This window comes from Eurosta solidaginis, chromosome 1, assembly GCF_040869045.1.
Source record: "Eurosta solidaginis isolate ZX-2024a chromosome 1, ASM4086904v1, whole genome shotgun sequence".
NCBI classification, from domain to species: Eukaryota; Metazoa; Arthropoda; class Insecta; order Diptera; family Tephritidae; genus Eurosta; species Eurosta solidaginis.
This window is the reverse complement of record NC_090319.1, coordinates 31,281,599-31,301,028: the sequence shown is the minus strand read 5'-3', so window position 1 is coordinate 31,301,028 and position 19,430 is coordinate 31,281,599. Positions and strand designations below refer to the sequence as shown.

At 34.0% G+C, this 19,430-nt stretch overlaps 2 protein-coding genes across 8 annotated transcripts in view; one reads left to right on the top strand and one right to left on the bottom strand.

Moving 5' to 3' along the window:
- The window catches only part of Mhcl (Myosin heavy chain-like), a 373,469-nt gene that overhangs the window by 211,268 nt on the left and 142,771 nt on the right, over window positions 1–19,430 (top strand). The window lies entirely within an intron of this gene.
- Window positions 6,250–15,634, bottom strand: sxe2 (sex-specific enzyme 2). Of its 2 annotated transcripts, XM_067784345.1 has the most exons (4): window positions 15,542–15,634; window positions 15,159–15,409; window positions 8,778–9,021; window positions 6,250–7,572 (listed from the first exon to the last, which is right to left on the bottom strand). In XM_067784345.1, exons 2-4 carry the CDS (start codon window positions 15,205–15,207, stop codon window positions 6,624–6,626), a joined length of 1,242 nt encoding a protein of 413 aa, XP_067640446.1. In that variant the 5' UTR covers window positions 15,208–15,409; window positions 15,542–15,634; the 3' UTR covers window positions 6,250–6,623. The 2 variants fall into 2 exon arrangements, with proteins under 2 accessions (XP_067640446.1, XP_067640440.1); XM_067784339.1 differs by having other exon boundaries at window positions 15,159–15,630.

Below are 19,430 nucleotides of genomic sequence, written 5' to 3'. Positions count from 1 at the left end.
ACCCCTTGTTTAATTCTTCTTGGTTTTGATGTTTCGTTTCTAAATTGCACCGATGCCTGCCGATCACCCAGATAATTTGCATTCCACCTTTTAAGACATGGGAGAAGGGTATACCCTTCCAGGTCTTGCAGTAACGTGCCATGGTTGACCGTGTCAAAAGCTTTTGATAGGTCTAGTGCAACGAGTACTGTTCTATGGTGGGGGTTTTGATTTAAACCGCAATTTATCTGGGTGCTAATGGCATTGGCGCGATGGTGGTGCTATGGAGTTTTCTAAAGCCATGCTGATGACAGACTAGCTGCAAATTTACTTTGAAGTAGGGGAGCAAAATGGCTTCAAGCGTCTTGGCTACTGGCGAATAGCGGGACCACCTTGACCAGTTTCCATTTTTCGGGAATGACAAAGGTGGAAAGAGATAGGCTTTTATGCATCGGCATGGCTATGCCGTCTGGGTCCACTGCTTTGGATGGTTTAGCATGACCGATGGCATCCTCAACCTCTTTGGCGGTGATGGTAATTGAAGACGCGCTGAATTTATGTGCGTGTCTGTTGGCCCTCCGTCTATCTTTGTCGACCGTAGAATGAATTATATATTGTCGGCAAAAAGCGCTCGCGCATTTTTTCGCATCCGACAGCACTTTATCGCCAAAGGCGATGGAAATTTTGTCATTGTGCTTATACGGATTCGATAGGGACTTTACGGTGGACCAAAGCTTACCTACACCGGCAGAGAGGTTACAACTGCTTAGGTGCTCCTCTCATTTCGCCCGCTTGTGTACATCCACAAGCAATCTGATGCGTTGGTTTATATCCCTTATTTCTCTCGTTCTCTCGCTAAATTTGGGGCCTCTGCCGGAAAGTGAGGCCGAATTTCGGGAATTCTACCTGCGGGAATGAAGCAAGCCGAGGCGGATTCAATGACCTTGCGGAAAGCACGCTCCCCTTGGCGAGCATCAGTCGGGATAGGGAGGGCAGCAAAGCGGTTGTCTGTAAAGGATTTGTATTCGTCCCTTCCTTTTCTTTTTTTAAGTTTATGAAAGTGCGTATGACGATGAAGTCGGCGGTACATATTTTAGTAATGCTTGATCTGCATCGTGCGGATATCGTATCCATGCTTTTAACGGGCCAAAAATTCGATGGCGCCCTATCCACTGTGCCTTTCAGCCTCTTCAAAATACTCCTGGAGGATAATATTTGAAGGCCAATTAATCCTTCATGTTTTTCACAAGCACAGCGCGGCTATAGTAAAGTCAAATCAAGGGCAACGGCTTTGAACTGCTTGGTATCTATGTATCATAGATAGTTCGCATGTTTATGCACTTTTGACATTCATGTGTATAGCGGGTCCCATAACAGTGTTCTTTCGGACGCCGTCATTTTGGGTTTAAAGAGGATGCGGATAAAATTGCCTTCATCAATAAACTGCTTACGAACAGAATCATTATCGCGGGACTAGTGGAGCCTAGAGACTTCAGCTACGCGTTTTTTTCAACTGCATGGTTCAGTGCTATGATCCTGTATTGACATATTCAGAAAGAGTAACTGAGTAGATATGAACCAAATTACAAAACACAAAAGTGAAGAATTAGGAGAATAAGAAAATAAGACATGCCATTATGTGATCGTTCGCACCTATTGGATGGGGCGAAGTACTGCTACAACAACAAGAACAACATGTCATTATGGGTATAAAAGGAAAGCTGATTTATGTAAATTTGATTTTTAAGTAGAGTTGCCATAACTGGTTGGTTATCTTGCTCGTGTCCGAGGAGTACCAGTTGGAGACCGCTAAATCCTTGTATGTGCCATGTATGTTTCCATTGATTCATGTAAGTAGATGATGCATCTCGACCGCCTTCGCAGCATCCATCAGTGCCCCTGCCCTCGCAAGTTCGCCTGCCCTCAATGTTCCTGCGACCAGGTACCCACATAATGGTTTTGTTTGCGAAGTTGGTTGCGCCTTGAAGCTAAATCCTGCAGCTGATGAGGGCCTTAGATGAAGTGATGGGAGAGTTACGTGCCATGAGCCCTGCTGGTTGTTTGAGTAGATGCACACCTTGCGCCCCCTCGCGGAGTCCTCCGAAGGAGCTTACACGCCTTCTCAATACCCACCTGTATACATCGGCTACTATCTGGATGACGGCTTAACCGATTTGCATAAAATGTTTAGCTTTCCTGCCTAGGTGTTGCCACTTAAAAAATTTCACAATTTTGCAAAATTTTGTCGTAGTTTAGCAAAAATATTTGTAACTAACCAAAATATCATCCAAAATATATTAAGTTTCTGTATATCGGCTACTGCTTCTAAAACGGCTTAACATTTTTGGATGTGTGTATTTTTACGTTTAAAGGTTGTTATCAAAGCTACATCGCTCAGTAAATTAAAAAGTAAATTAAATTGGGACAGTTTGTTCCAATTTTTTGTTGACAGCATTTAATTTATTATATTTATATTTTATAACATACGTACATATGTACATTCTTGTGTACAAATATAGCAGCAAAAATCATTAAAAAAAAATTTATCAGCAGACCAATTCTAAATATTCTCGCGGATTTTTTATTCCCGCGGAAAAATTCCTCCAATTCTTTTTCCTAGGGAGAAGAATAATTGGGGAATAGGAATTTCGAATTTTCGAAGTCAGTTGTTTTGTCAATTGAAATTTCGTTGCGCGTTTCTTATTTTGTTTAAAAATTGTAAAGTTTTATTATTGTTGTCAATTTGTTTGAAATTAAGAAATAAGGTATAAACAATGCACATTATTGCAATTCATGTGGTATTCACTGAAATGAGTAATGAATTGGTGCCACAGCAACATCAACAGAGGAGCATAAGAAGAAGACCGGCGGGATAACACAAATCCGCCGGAGTTGCCTGCATTCATTCTGCAAAGCAATTTACTGGCGGCCAAGTCGAGTTGAGTTCGCCTTTCGCCATATGCCAAAATCTATTTAAGCCTTCTTAAAAAATCCTTGCGCAATTTCTGGGTGGCTGCATCATATATGCGAAGAGCTCTTCCGTTGCTTATGATATATTTTTCGACTTAAAATAAAGAATATTGTTGTTGTTGTATTAACAGTGAGAATGTAATTACATATTTTAGCACAAATTTGTACAAATAAATGTTCTTTCTTAAAATAACCATTTTCCTTTAACTATTTTGATGCATTCCCTTTAATTTAACTAGTGAAAAAACTCCTATGAAATGGCAGAGAAATCTCCCTCTCCCTCACATTCATAATACCTACTTTTCTCCCATAACCGGTTTCCGCTTTTTCGAACATTGTTCAGAGTAGGAGGAAAGGGAGAAGTGAAAAAACTCACAAGGAATTTTTATTTAGAATACGAGGAATGGGAGAAGGGAAAAAACTCGCACGTAATTTTCGTTTAGAATTGGGCTGCAGATATGTTCTTCCTTTTTTTCGTTGTTTGAAAAGAAACTAAAATGAATACTATAACGAAAAGTTTTCGAAAAAGTTCGAAAATTGTAAAAGTTTTTAGATAAGTTTTCAATTTTGTCGTTTTTGTTTTTTCTTTTTTCAAAATAGTATTTGTAAACCATTTTCAAAAACATTTTGAAATTTTACAAAGTTTTTAATACGTTTTGAAGTATTTCAGACTTATTATCTACATAAAATTTTCGTACTTTTCAGAAGTAACTTAATGAATTGTTTAACGTAAGCTATGTAACCTAATTTGAAAAATATTTTTGAAAAGATTTGAAAATTTTATAAGTTTTGTCAGAAGTTTTTGAACAATTTTAATTTTTTTATCTCCTTTAGCTTCAGAAAATACCCTAATGAATTGGATAAGAAAATCTACATATCGACAGCTGAGTGGAATATCACCCTATCTAGGCTATCGTTTCAAAAACACCTTATTTCAGAGCTCGGCTGAAGAACGCCCTGTTTCTGAATTTGGTTCAAAAACTCCCCATCTCAGAATTCGGTTGAATAGAGCACCTTCTCAGTCTTTTTTATAAACGCCCCAGCAAATGTCAAAGTGTACTGAACTCAAGCTCAGATAGGGTGGTTTTGAAAAATTTTTCTGAGATAGGGCGTTTTCGAATGGGCAGCCAAAATAAGGTGACATCCCACTCAGCAGCCGATACGTAGACTTATTTAAACGAAATTTTTTTGGAAAATCGAAAAACTATGTAAGTTTTGTAAAAGTTTTGTCAATAACCAATGTTAAGAATTTGCGAAACTCCGGTATTGAAACCCCATAACAAATGGTTACTAGGTGTTATTAAGATTTTCAAAAGCTTTTTGAATTTTGTCGAACTTTAGAGTTTCTTGGAACTGCTTTAATTTTTTCGAAAACGGCTTCGAATTTGATTTACGTTGCTCAACGAAAATAGAAGAAATACAAGAACAAAAATTTTATTCACGTTTCCTCCTGTTTTAATGATCATATTGCACACCTAGATCAAAAGGGGGCTAACTCTAAAGCATGAAATTTCGAAGCTTTGAGCAGCTCGGGCTTCTCAATTCAATACCTAAAGAACTGTGTACTCGATTTACTAATACCTCCATCAATCAGCGGGGAAAGGCTTTATAAAATATAAAAATTAAATGGGAGCTTATCTGAGGTCGCCACTCTTTCGCGTTTTATGAACATTTTTTGGGTGGATCGCTTTTTGATCTCGGTTTGCGATATGGGTTTTTAAAAAGTTTTGGAAAATTCATTCATTATACCATTTACCTAGCATTTTTCAAATCACATGTTTATGTTTTAATGAGACTTTTTAAAATCCTTTCGAAATCTCCAAAAGTTTCAATCTTCACATTTTATCGAACGTTAGAACGTTAGTTCTCGTTAAGTAGCTTATTTACGTATCTTAAAACTTTTTCCAACTTTCGAATATTTACGAAAATTCCAAGTAAAAGTTTTAAAATTTTCATGAAGTTTTTCTAACGCTCGCGAGATTCTAGAACCTCGAATTACTCGTAAGGCTTGCGAGCTTCTCGACATTCAACTTAATCGATTTCTTCTGGAGCACAAGCCAAAATGTCCACAAAACCACAAGTAAAAACCCCGAAATGTATAGAATATTGCCAATGTAGCGACTGAATTGAAAGCCGAGAAGTTCGCGAGTATTACGAGTAATTCGAGATTCGAGAATCTCGCGAGAAGCCCTGTTCTTGATGTCTCGTTGAAAAATAAAATATTGCGAACAAAATTATATGTATAAGAAATATGTTTCGAGTTAAATGTCATTGAAGCAATATAATGAACAAAAAAGTCACAAGTAAAAAAAACCAAGTGTATAAATACTGTCGATACAGCGATTAAGTAAGAATGTTGGGAAGCTCGCGAGACTTACGAGTACTTCGAGATACGAGAATCTCGCGGGAAGTCGAGTACTCGATTTCTCGGGTCTCGAAAATCTCGCTTGTGTTCGAGAAGAAATCGTAAGCTCTAATATTTACGAAACGTTTGTGAAAATTCAATGTAAATAATTATAAATACTTGTGAAGCCTTTGAAGATCTTTATAATTTTTTTTTCCAATATTGCATATTTTCGAATAAATTTATAAATTTTAAGTACAAATATTAAAATGTTCTAAAAATTTTCAAAGTTTTTTTCAGTTTTTTCCAATCTTTCCAATATTTTTGAAAAGTTTATGAAAATTCGAAGAAATTATTAATTAATTTTCCTCAAAGCCTTTGGATATTTTCCAACTTTCGAATGGTTTTTGAATTTTTTTTACATAGTTTTCTTCTTTCTCAAAAATTAACGAAAATACATAACCAAATTATCTGTTAAAAATGTTTCATAATTTTTATTGCTATTTTTGCTCACATGGCTGAACCCACGTAGTTTTTTGTGTTTAAAATATTTACATCTTTCTAATGGCGTTTTCTTTTCTGAAAATAATGTCGCCCTGTTGGTTCTCCTCAGCTCTCTCGTCAGTTTGTGTATTCCTTCCACAAAATATTTTCCGATGATTAAGAGGAGCCATAGAGCCATTTTTTGCAGAAAAGAAAAGGCCATAAATTCATTCTAAAAATTCACCCGAAATATTCTTAATGGTTTTAAACGTTTTTTGAGTTTTCCCAACTTTCGAATATTTTTGTATAGCTTCTAAGAAAATATTTTAAAATTGCCATTAAGATTTTTTAAAGCTTTACGGATTTCCAAAAATTTTTCGAACTCTAAAATGTTTTCGAAATATTTTTACGTAGTTTTCGTTGTGCAATTCTTGAATTTCATTTTTCTAAAATAAACGAAAATTCATAAAAAATTATCTGACAAAATTCGTAAATAATTTTTGTTATTTGGGCACACGACTGTACTTCATTTGTTCTTATTTTTTTGTTTTATATATTTATATCCTTAAAATTTTTATTGCTTTAATTATTTTGTACACAATTTTTTTGTTTGTTTACTCTTGTACGCACTTAACACAGTTAATATATCAACCACAAATCCCTGCAGCGGCTCGTTATCTTGTTTCAACTGCAGTTTACACCAGTTAGTATGAATATTTCGCATACAAGTTTACGATTTACAACATACGTCAAATTGTATTCTTAAAAGTGCAACGATATGTGCAGCTATTTATCTCGTATCACATCTATCGCAATTTTTTAATTACCCTCACTCTTCTTGTTGCTCTCATAATTTATGCCACTTGGATAACATTGAGTTAATGAATTTATTATTTAAAAAGCTGCTATGCAAGAATTTGGCAGGCACCGCACGTCTTATGCGCACCGTTTCACCAAAACCAAACGCTGGCGACTTAGAACGTGTGCTCAGATAGAATGTGCCATTTTTTGGTATAGCCGGTTCACCTCCCATGAACGCTGTAGCAGTGCATTCACCTGCTGTTACCATCAATGACGATCCATCTGTTGCCGCTGTTGCTGCTGCTGCTGTTGGTTCATTAGCGCAGCCACAATCCATTTGGTCCCACAAACTAACACTGCTACTGCTACTAATATTGTTGTTGTTATCGCGCGGTTTACACTGTGTAGAACCGAAAGCGCGCGGTTGTCTCACAGTTTCCACAAAGTAATACAAGGCCGCAAAATGATCACACGCAAAATCAAATTCAACTGCTGTTGCATTCGGGCAGTGTGGCTGACCTAGACCCCAATTGACAAAGAATGCTGCATGGCTAAGTTTTGTACTCGGATTGCCTAGTAACGTTATGTCCGTGTGTATCGATTCGGTGTAAATGGCATCATCGGGTGCCAAACGTTTATCATCACTCAGTGATAACTGTACCAGTCCAGCTGGATCCAACGCATATATAACACCAAAACGTTGTGGCTTAAGTAGTTTACCAGCTAAACCGGCGATATGTGCACCGGCACTATGACCGATTATATAAATGGATTCATAGTCGATGCCAGTTTCACGATGCAAAAAATGTGTAAATTCTACTAATTGTTTGGCAATCGCCTGCAATTGGCGGCTAAGACGCCCGTAGCTAATATCCATTGAAATTGCACTATAATCGAGTATAATCACATTAAATTTTCCCACCGAAAGGTAGGCATCTTTGATGGCCGCATTTGAACAGGATGTGCTTTTGCCAGTCCAGCCATGTATGGAGAATCTGAAAAAGAATGACAGTCATTTATTTTCTAGTATGAAAATCGGCTTTAAACTGTGTTAAATTTAATGCCAAAGAGGTCGAAGTCCAGCTTCGACTGCGTGCTATGACTCAAATTACTAGCTAACCTTACAAGCATGGCCTTTCACGATTTGTTTCTCGTTGGAAATTATTCAATTGGGGGCGAGCGCATATGGTTTGATGTTCCAGTTGAGCTATTTTGCTGTGGAAAGACCCGCTATGTCTTAAAAATATTCCATAAGCCTGTTGCGAATTAGAAGCACTTACAAAGCGTACGAAAAAAAGTTAAACGAAAATTTTTATAGATTTTTATTTTCCCCAACGCGTTTCGGTAATTTCAATACCTTCTTCAGGGAGCCTAATAATATATCACATTATAGTATCAATGTTGATTTAGTTTTATATATTAGACTCTCTGAAGAAGATAAGGCCTAGGGAAGTCCAAACCTGTGGTTTGCCTCTAATTTAACGGCCTTAAAGCTCAAATATGTTTCTTTGAAATATTGGCTCAAGAAAAACCCGAAACCCAAAACCCCAAAAAAAAAACCCAAATTCATAAAAAATATTTTAAAAGCTAAACAGTTTCTTCTCAAATCGAAAACTTTTTTTTTTGCAGGAATGTACCAAATCATCGAGATTTGTGTAAATAATATTTGTCGATATATTCCAACTTGATGACTTCATGTTTTGACATATGCCATCATGTCTATTGTTCTATATTATCATTTAGTTCCAATAATACCGGTTTATAAAGATAGATTTGTTGCCTTTGTAGGTACGAATCAAGCGTATAGATGCATGCATGCTGTCCTATTGCTTTTGACTGCTTTCAGCATTAATACAAGCCTATGCATACAGAAGTAGTTCCAACGCAGGTATAGAGTATATATGCTGCTTGAATTGACAGAAATTTACGTTTATTTATACTGGTATGCATTCACAGCTCCAATTCAAATATGAAAAACTGATTTTGCATGCATACATTTCCAACTGGGCTAATTCCTTTAACATACCTAACTGCGCTAATGTGCCGTCCGTTAAGTGCGCCTCAATATGAGGCTGCCAAACATAGAATACGTGACATGAATCAAAATGTCAATAACCAATGAAACTAATAGATATTTCGAAACTGTTCGTATTCATCTCATCAATTTGAAATGAAAAACAACGTTCAAAATGTCACTTACCTAACTGGCCATTTGGCATTGAAGTATGAGGTTTGTAGCACATGGCGATCACCTGGCACCAGCACTTGTGCTTTGTAAGGGTTTTGTGGCGTATAAAGATCCCAACGTAAAAGTTTTGTTCTCGCCTCACGCCACGATGGATTCAATTGAGCGCGCATTTCATTCATTAAAATTTCACGTATCGCATTCGATACCAATACTTCGCAATTTCCACGCTCATAGGAAAATTTTGCATTAACAAGTTCTGTAAAAAAATCAATGCAAATATTAACTATGAACCGTAGCTTAAAGTCAAAATGGAACACTCATATTTAGTACTGCATACATACATTTGTATATTTACAATATACATACCTCAAGCAATCTGTTTATATTTTATATTGGAAAATTTTGAGTAATCTTTTGTTAAGGATTTTTTTATTTAAAGAATTTGTTGTTTTTTTATTACATATTTTTATACTGAGAGTGCTTTGCACACAGAGTATATTAACTTTGATTGGGTAACGGTTGGTTGTACAGGTATAAAGGAATCGAGATAGATATAGATTTCCATATATCAAAATCATCAGCGGAAAAAAATTTGATTGAGCCATGTCCGTCCGTCCGTCTGTCCGTTAACACGATAGCTTGAGTAAATATTGAGATATCTTCACCAAATTTGGTACAGTAGTTTATCTGGACCCACAATAGATTGGTATTGAAAATGAGCGAAATCGGATGGTAACCACGCCTACTTTTTATATATAAACCTGTTTATTTAGTAAATAATACACCTAGAATGTTGAAATTTGACGTGTGGACTGATATTGAGACTCTTGATAAAAATTTAAAAAAAATTTATAAAATGGGCGTGGTACCGCCCACTTGTGATAAAATCAATTTTACAAATATTGTTAATCATAAATCAAAAATCGTTAAACCTATCGTAACAAAATTCGGCAGAGAGATTGCCTTTACTATAAGGAATGCTTTGAAGAAAAATTTACGAAATCGGCTAAGGACCATGCCCACTTTTATATAAAAGATTTTTAAAAGGGTCGTGGACGAATAAAATAAGATATATCTTTGCAAAAAAGAGCTTTATATCAATCGTATTTCTTTTCCCAAGTGAATTTATAACAATAAATAGGAAAATCTTCAAATTTAAAAAAATGGGCGTGGCACCGCCCCTTTTATGACTAAGCAATTTTCTATGTTTTGGGAGCCATAACTCGAAGTAAAATTAACGGATCGTAATAAAATTTGGTACACAAATTTTCCCTATAGCAGAAAATATTTCTAGTAAAAATGGACGGGATTGGTTAAAGACCACGGCAACATAGATATAAAACAAATTTAAAAGGGTCGTATACTAGAATAATAAGCTATAACTTAGCAAAAAATAGTTTTGAATCAATGATATTTCACTTATCAAGTTTTACTGTAAGAGGAAATGGGGAGACATTTTTTTTAAACGGGCGGTGCCACGTGTTATGTAGAAAAGTAATTTATCTGAAATGAAATGTACAATTGAAGCTCACGCTGAGTATATAAAGTTCGGTTACACCCTAACTTAGACACGTTTACTTGTTATTTCTAATTTTATTCAATTTTTAATATTTTCCTTTTTTGCTTCCGATGAAAAGGTGTTTTCGTATTTTTAATTTAATTGTTTTAGGCTCTTAATTTTTAATAAACTTTTTAAAATTTATTAATTTTTGTAAATTTTAAAAAGTTTTTTTGGGTTGTCGTTTTTTATTTGTATTTTTCTTATATTAAATTGAAATATATTCTAACGGTTTGTTCAAATAATATTGAGGAGAGGTTTTAAAAAAAATTGCAAGTAAAATTTTAATATTTTTATTATGTTCTTATTCCATTTTGTAAAACTTTTTAAACTTTATTAATTTGTAAAATTAAATTTTTTGTTTCTCATATTTAATTTTACCTTCTAATTTACTAGGGGTATTAAAATGGATTTTAATAGATTAACTCAAATAATATTTAGGAAAATTTTTATACCAAAAACTTCTTTTTTTTAATTAATTATATATTTTTTTGACAGATTTTAATTTTGCCTTTTTAATTTGTTTTAAACATTAGCTAAATAATGTTTATGAAAGTTTTTATACAAAATTAAAAAAAAAAAAATTTAAAAAAATTTTATATATTTTATAATTATTTTTTATTTAATTTTTTAAAGATTTTTAAAGTTTTTGGAAATTGTAGTAGGTTATATTTGCCATGAACTGCAAACGTTGCATATATTGGTGTTTCATATACATACATATTACAAACATATACAAATTTTATTTTTATATCTTACTTATTCGTTTTTTTGAAAAATATTGATAAAATATCTAGTACATTGATACTAAAAATACTCTAAATATTTTTATAGAAAAATTCTAGTTTGAACAAAAAATTTTAATTTTTTTTCTGTTTTTTAACTGTTTATCATTTTTATTTTTATACTCAGTTGAGCAGAGCTCACAGAGTATATTAAGTTTGATTGGATAACGGTTGGTTGTACATATATAAAGGAATCGAGATAGATATAGACTTCCATATATCAAAATAATCAGGATCGAAAAAAAATTTGATTGATCCATCCATCCGTCCGTCCGTCCGTCCGTTAACACGATAACTTGAGTAAATTTTGAGGTATCTTGATGAAATTTGGTATGTAGGTTCCTGAGCGCTCATCTCAGATCGCTGTTTAAAATGAACGATATCGGACTATAACCACGCCCACTTTTTCGATATCGAAAATTTCGAAAAACCGAAAAAGTGCGATAATTCATTACAAAAGACAGATAAAGTGACGAAACTTGGTAGATGAGTTGAACTTATGACGCAGAATAGAAAATTAGTAAAATTTTGGACAATGGGCGTGGCACTGCCCACTTTTAAAAGAAGGTAATTTAAAACTTTTGCAAGCTGTAATTTGGCAGTCGTTGCAGATATCATGATGAAATTTGGCAGGAACGTTACTCCTATTACTATATGTACCCTTAATAAAAATTAGCAAATTTTTTTTAAAGTAAAATTTTAACAAAAAATTTAATATCTTTACAGTATATAAGTAAATTATGTCAACATCCAACTCCAGTAATGATATGGTGCAACAAAATACAAAAATAAAAGAAAATTTCAAAATGGGCGTGGCTCCGCCCTTTTTCATTTAATTTGTCTAGGGTACTTTTAACGCCATAAGTCGAACAAAAATTGATCAATCCTTTTGAAATTTGGTAGGGGCATAGATTTTATGACGTTAACTGTTTTCTGTGAAAATGGGCGAAATCGGTTGATGCCACGCCCAGTTTTTATACACAGTCGTCCGTCTGTCCTTCCGCATGGCCGTTAACACGATAACTTGAGCAAAAATCGACATATCTTTAATGAACTTAGTTCACGTGCTTACTTGAACTCACTTTATCTTGGTATGGAAAATGAACGAAATCCGACTATGACCACGCCCACTTTTTCGATATCGAAAATTACGAAAAATTAAAAAAATGCCCTAATTCTATACCAAATACGAAAAAAGGGATGAAACATTGTAATTGGATTGGTTTATTGACGCGAAATATAACTTTCGAAAGAACTTTGTAAAATGGTTGTGACACCTACCATAAAGTAGAATAAAATGAAAAAGTTCTGCAGGGCGAAATAAAAAACCCTTGAAATCTTGGCAGGTATTACATATATAAATAAATTAGCGGTATCCAACAGATGATGTTCTGGGTCACCCTGGTCCATATTTTGCTCGATATCTGGAAAACACCTTCACATATACAACTACCACCACTCCCTTTTAAAACTCTCATTAATACCTTTAATTTGATACCCATATCGTACAAACTCATTCTAGAGTCACCCCTGGTCCACCTTTATGGCGATATCTCGAAAAGGCGAACACCTATAGAACGAAGGCCCACTCCCTTTTAAAAATACTCATTAACACCTTTCATTTGATACCCATATCGTACAAACAAAATCTAGAGTCACCCCTGGTCCACCTTTATTGCGATACCTCGAAAAGGCGTCCACCTATAGAACGAAGGCCCACTCCCTTTTAAAATACTCATTAACACTTTTCGTTTGATACCCATATTGTACAAACGCATTCTAGAGTCACCCCTGGTCCACCTTTATGGCGATATCTCGAAAAGGCGAACACCTATAGAACGAAGGCCCACTCCCTTTTAAAAATACTCATTAACACCTTTCATTTGATACCCATATCGTACAAACAAAATCTAGAGTCACCCCTGGTCCACCTTTATTGCGATACCTCGAAAAGGCGTCCACCTATAGAACTAAGGCCCACTCCCTTTTAAAATACTCATTAACTCCTTTCGTTTGATACCCACATTGCACAAACGAATTCTAGAGTCACCCCTGGGCCACCTTTTTGGCGATATCTCGAAACGGCGTCCACCTATGGAACTAAGGATTACTCCCTTTTAAAATAACCATTAGCACCTTTCTTTTGATACCGATATTGTACAAACAAATTCTAGGGTCACCCCTGGTCCACCTTTATGGCGATATCTCGAAAATGCGACCACCCATACAACAACCACCACTCCCTTTTAAAACCCTCATTAATACCTTTAATTTGATACCCATATCGTACAAACAAATTATAGGGTCACCCCTGGTCCACCTTTATGGCGATATTTCGAAACGGCATCCACTTATAGAACTAAGGCCCACTCCCTTTTAAAATACTCATTAACACCATTCGTTTGATGCCCATATTGTACAAACAAATTCTAGGGTCACCCCTGGTCCACCTTTGTGGCGATATCTCGAAACGGCGTCCACCTATGGAACTAAGGATTACTCCCTTTTAAAATACTCATTAACACCTTTCATTTGATACCCATATCGTACAAACGCATTCTAGAGTCAACCCTGATCCACCTTTATGGCTATATCCCTAAATGGCGTCCACCTATAGAACTATGACCCACTCCCTCATAAAATACTCTTTAATGCCTTTCATTTGATACACATGTCATACAAACACATTCCAGGGTTTCCCTCGGTTCATTTTCCTACATGGTTATTTTCCCTTATGTTGTCACCATAGCTCTCAACTGAGTATGTAATGTTCGGTTACACCCGAACTTAACGTTCCTTACTTGTTTTTTTGTATGTTTTTTTGTGTTTTTTTATTAAATTTTTTTTTTTTTTTTAATTTTTTCAATTACATCACTATTTGTACAATTTTTTAATATCATACAAATTTTAATAGTAATGTGTCCCAAAACTTAAAGATTGTACTAAATAATTTTTTTTTTTAGAAATTTTACTTAGAAAATTTCCAGTAAAAATTTGTTCAAGAATTTTTGTTAAATATTTTTCAAAATATTTATTTTTTTACTTTGACGTGTTTTTCATTTTTTTCAAAATTTAAAATTTCCGTTTTTTAAATTATGTTGAAATTTTTATTTACTGTATGTTATTACACACGTTTTGGGAGTTCTTATGAAAATGTGTCTTAGAATTCGAATATAATAAAAATTGTATAAAATTTTTTTTAAGAAAATTTTATTAATTTTTTTTTCCAAATTTTTAAATATTTATAAATTGTTTTTGTTTTTTCTTAAAATTTTTCAATTCGAATATAATAAAAATTGTATAAAATTTTTTTTAAAGAAAATTTTATTAATTTTTTTTTCCAAATTTTTAAATATTTATAAATTGTTTTTGTTTTTTCTTAAAATTTTACAACTTTGATTTTTTTTCAGGTGAAATAAATGTAGTACTAACACTGTATTAATTTTAGCTTTTTCGTGTATCCAGTTTTTAATATAAAAGCAATTTTAATAAGGTGTGTCAGAATTTGAAGTTTGTACTAAAAAAATGTCTAGTACAAAGGAAAACAATCAAGTATTTTTGTTAAATATTTTTTAAAGTATGTATTTTTAATTTTTTTGTTTTTTTTTTAATTTAAACTTTTTTTTGTGTTTTATGTTGACAATTTTATTTACTACTAATGTAACTAATTCTTAACAAGTTTTAATGTAACTAATTCTTAACAAGTTTTAATGAAAATAAAAAATTTAAACAAAAATTTGTATGCAAAATTTTTAAAAACTTTTAAAAGAAAATTTGTTCTAGAATTTTGAAATATAAAATTAAAAATTCTTTTTTTGTTGGTTTTCCATAATTTTTTTTCCGAATTTTAAAATGGTTTATAAATCATGTTTTCTTTCAAACACTTTGACAAATTTGGTTTTTTCGTTCAGATATGTTACAAATAGAGCTGAGAACTTAACAATTTGAGCTTAGCCGCGAAAAGTTGCATTTATTTTGTGGCTTCATTTTGTCTTTTCTTGCACTGTATGCAAGTCGTTTTCATTGCATATCAACAATTTGTAGACTCACCATTAATATTCGCAAATAAAAACATAAACACTGTCAAATATAACGGCATTTTTTGTAGTGTAAACAAATCACGCTTTCTTTAAACGCTAATAAATTTGTTTACTTAAAGTCACTGTTGTAAACTTTTTGCTTTGCAAATTAAAAATAAAATTTTATGCACCCTTAAATTAAAATCATCGTTTTTCTGGTTTTTTTTTGCAATTATTGTTTATACAATTTCCTGTGTGTGCGCGTGCGTGGTAGACTTTCTTCTGGATCGGTTTTTGTTAGGAAATTTCAAAAAAAAAAAATAAAAAATTTGCAGAAAACGCTGGTAAAATTTAACAATAAGCCAAAATACAATAAAACCAATCGTTTCAAGCTATTCACGAAATAGCAATTACACAAAGCTAGTTGTAAGCAATCAACCGCTTCGTCACACGTTCTGACACCAAATGCGGCATGATCTCGGGCGCTGGTTCAGTTAAAAGAACATTGTTGGCGCAGCAGTCTATAATAACATACACTTGGAGCCCAAAGACTTACAATGTGAACATAGCTACTAAATAGTGGCAATTTGGGTTGTCTGTTTCTTTTTGTTGTTTTGTTGTTAATATTGTTGTTGCAACATTAATGTGTCGTCGACTTTAGTACAAGTCGTATTTTGATCATGCGAACTCTTAATACTGTTTCATTTTATTTTTTTTGTTTTGTTTTTGTTGTGTTGATTGCCAATTAATTTTTGCAAAAATAAACTGGTAGCTAATGTGGTAATGCGGCATCACGCCGGTAAGAATCGCGTGTGTAGTCATCGTCCGCTGATACTTAAAAGGGATGAACAAGTTCTTAATATATTCTTTATGCTAATTAACAGCTGGAATGTGTCAGGAAATCAAAAATATTACTTTCCTTTGCTAAAGATTCCTTCGTAATTACAGCGTTCCATCATGTGGAGTTGCCGTTTTTTCAAAAGAATTTTGTGTTTCTGCCATATTTTATGGAGTTCCTTAATTTCTGATGCAAACCTTTGCATGGTGGCGCCACAATCCTTTGTAGAATATGAATGCAGCTGTGTAGAATGCTTAGACTATACTGACGTGGCCAATTGTTAATGAGTTGTTCAAAGAAAACAAAATCAACATAAGAGAAAAATTTCAACTAGCTAGTACGTCAGCCGTCGCGCCTAGATTATACGGTCTTCCAAAAATCCATAAGGAAAGTATGCCACTAAGACCAATCTCATCTTCTACGAGGGTACCTTGTTACAAGTTGTCCAAACATATTGGTGCTATACTCAAAAACATAATATCAGGAGATTTCAACATAAAAAATGCATTTCAACTAAAGGAGAGATTAAAGAATATTAACATAGAAGATGATGAAGTACTCATATCGTTCGACGTAATTTCACTATTCACAAATATTCCAACACACCTACGAATATTCTACCACTTTACGAGAAAACAATTATTTTATGTACAACTCGAGGTTGTACCAACAAACATACGGGATGCCAATGGGCAATCCACTATCTCCTACTATAGCGGATATAGTATTGGACAAAATACTTGACGACAGCATAACTGAATTAAAAGAAAAGGACATATACATCAAATACATCAACAAGTATGTAGATGATGTATTCTCAATCATAAAAACCAAGGACGCGGAAGACATCTTAAAAACATTAAATGCGCAACATACAAGCATAAAATTCACTATGGAAAAAGAAAAGGAAAATGAAGTAGCCTTCCTAGATGTAGAAATAATTAGAAAAAACAAACAGTTATTAATGAATTTGTACACTAAATCCATCGCATCGGGCCGATTAATTAACTATCATTCAAACCACCCTTGAAAGCAAAAAATTAAATAAAACAATAAACAGAATTAGTCAAAACCCCGACAATTTACCGCCGGATAACACTAATAAAAAGTACATCGGTGTAACATACATACCGGGTCTTACTGACAATCAAATACTACATAAAATAATAAACAACAAAAATATTAACTACGCGCACAAGCCGAATAACACACTTAATTATATTTTTACAAAAATCAAAGATCCAATTCCAAAAGATCAACAAAATGATGTGGTGTATAAAATAACATGCAATGGTCGCGATGATGATAAATGTGGAAAATGTTATATTGGAACAACCAAACGACAACTGGGTATACGTATCAATGAACACCAAAAAGACGCAGCAAACAAAAAAACGAACACCGGTTTAGCTCATCACTTAACAAAGAGCAACCATATAGCGGACTACTCAAATGTCGAAATATTAGATATTGAAAAAAGAGAAAAAACGAGAATGTCTCTAGAAAGCATAAGAATACAACAACAAATACACAACACACTAAATTTTAAAGAATACTTTGACAACATCAGCAGCGTCTACTCAGCTGTTATTCAGAGATGCAAATCAAAGTAAACAAAAAAATGCAAGTGCCAACTCTTTATGTTTGTTTAAAAATAAAGTGCAATTTATAATTTAATTGTAATATAATTAATGTAAGTAAAACGAAAAAAATTTGTGTGAAGTGTTAGTTTCATGTTTATTGTTAGAAAAAAGTATCAAATGTTAATATGTATATTATTTTTACATATTTAGCATTAAAGAAAATCCCCAGAAGATGACGTGAGAAAAAAGAACGTCGAAACGCGTCGGGAAAACAACAACAACTGTGTTTTAATTTTTTGACCATATGTGCTCAACCCAGCAAACATAAATATCAGAAATTGGTCCATATATAAATATAAAATGTGTGTTTTTTGTTGCCGTCGCCGCTGCAGCTGCTGCTCTCTACGATCGTCATTGAATGGATTACAGTAAAATTTTGTGTTCCAGTCCATCAAACCTTCGCGCTGGTCCACGCGCCATTTGCGTAAAGCTCGTATTGTTAACGTATTGTAACGAATTCTGGGGAAATTGCGCTTATTCCAAACCTTCTGTAAACGCTCGAACCGCTAAACTGTTGAATAAATAACTCCAATATTCAATAAGGCAAAATGGTCTTTATTAGACTATTTTGAGGTACTTCACAATACCACTTATACTTCACAACCAATAGCGTGCTTAAATCAAAACTGATTACTGACTACTCAGCTTGCGCTGCTTTTATACTCTCCATCGCTTATTCGCATATTTCTACGAAAGTCTAAACGTTTCGCCTTCTGCTGTATCTCCTGCTTGGTAATTGAGCTACATATATGCGTGTGTATGTGTGAGAACCAACTTCGGCTGATGATAACATATGTTTGTGAGTATCTCTTCATTGCCTTGTATGTATGTGTGTAAATGATGATTCATTTGTTTACTTACATACGAGTGGCTGCTTAGTATCAGCTTAGTGATGCTAGTATCAGCTTACTGATGCTAATATTTGGCACAGTATATTAAAACGATTTTCCGTCAGCACATGTCAAATTTTGCTTGGAGATAAAGCGGTATCGGTCATCTTCAGTGTCATTTTCCTCCTACAGTTCTTCATATTCTATGCTCCCTTGCCCTATCATCAGCACCGGCGGAGGTTTTCCTCCTCCTCTACTTCCAAGTACGGATGCCGACAGGAATACTTTCTGAAAAATCCAAGGGCTATGATATTAACTTCTCACCACACCGTGCATGTTTTCTAGCCATACGTCAAGGCAGATGTGCTGATAACCTTATGGGGAGTGCGGGATACGAAAATAAGAAGGAGAACCTAAAGAACTAGGTCGATAAAAGAAAAATAATCAGATCAAGACAAAACCGGAGATAGGACAAAGTAATGGGACAGGATTGATAGGATGACAAATCGGACAAAAATAGAGCAAACAGGAACGAAGGACTGTGGCAGAGGTAAATAACCAGGAAAAGAAATAAAGGGAGTGAGAAAGGCAAGGAGAAGGAGAAAGAGGTAAACAAAAATGAGAAAGAAAAATACAAAAAAAAAACAAGTAAGTACGGGACTGTCTTCGGCTGTGCCGAAGACTTCATACCTTTCATGAATAGGGTTGAACAATAATCTTATCCCGTTCGTAATCTTCAAATAATCGAATGTATGAGATAGGAAATATATAGTGAACGATTTTTAAGATAAATATAAAATAAAAAATAGGTAGGTACTTTGTGTGAGGATGCAAAGTTTCCGGTTTTGTGTGGTCTGCATGTAAAAACTATGACTACGAATAACGTATTTCAACAATATATGACGCAAACGTTACTATTTGATAAAATTTGTTGAAAATTTAAGGTTCTAGCCGTAAAAAAGGGGCAAAAATTACAGTTTATATGGGGTATA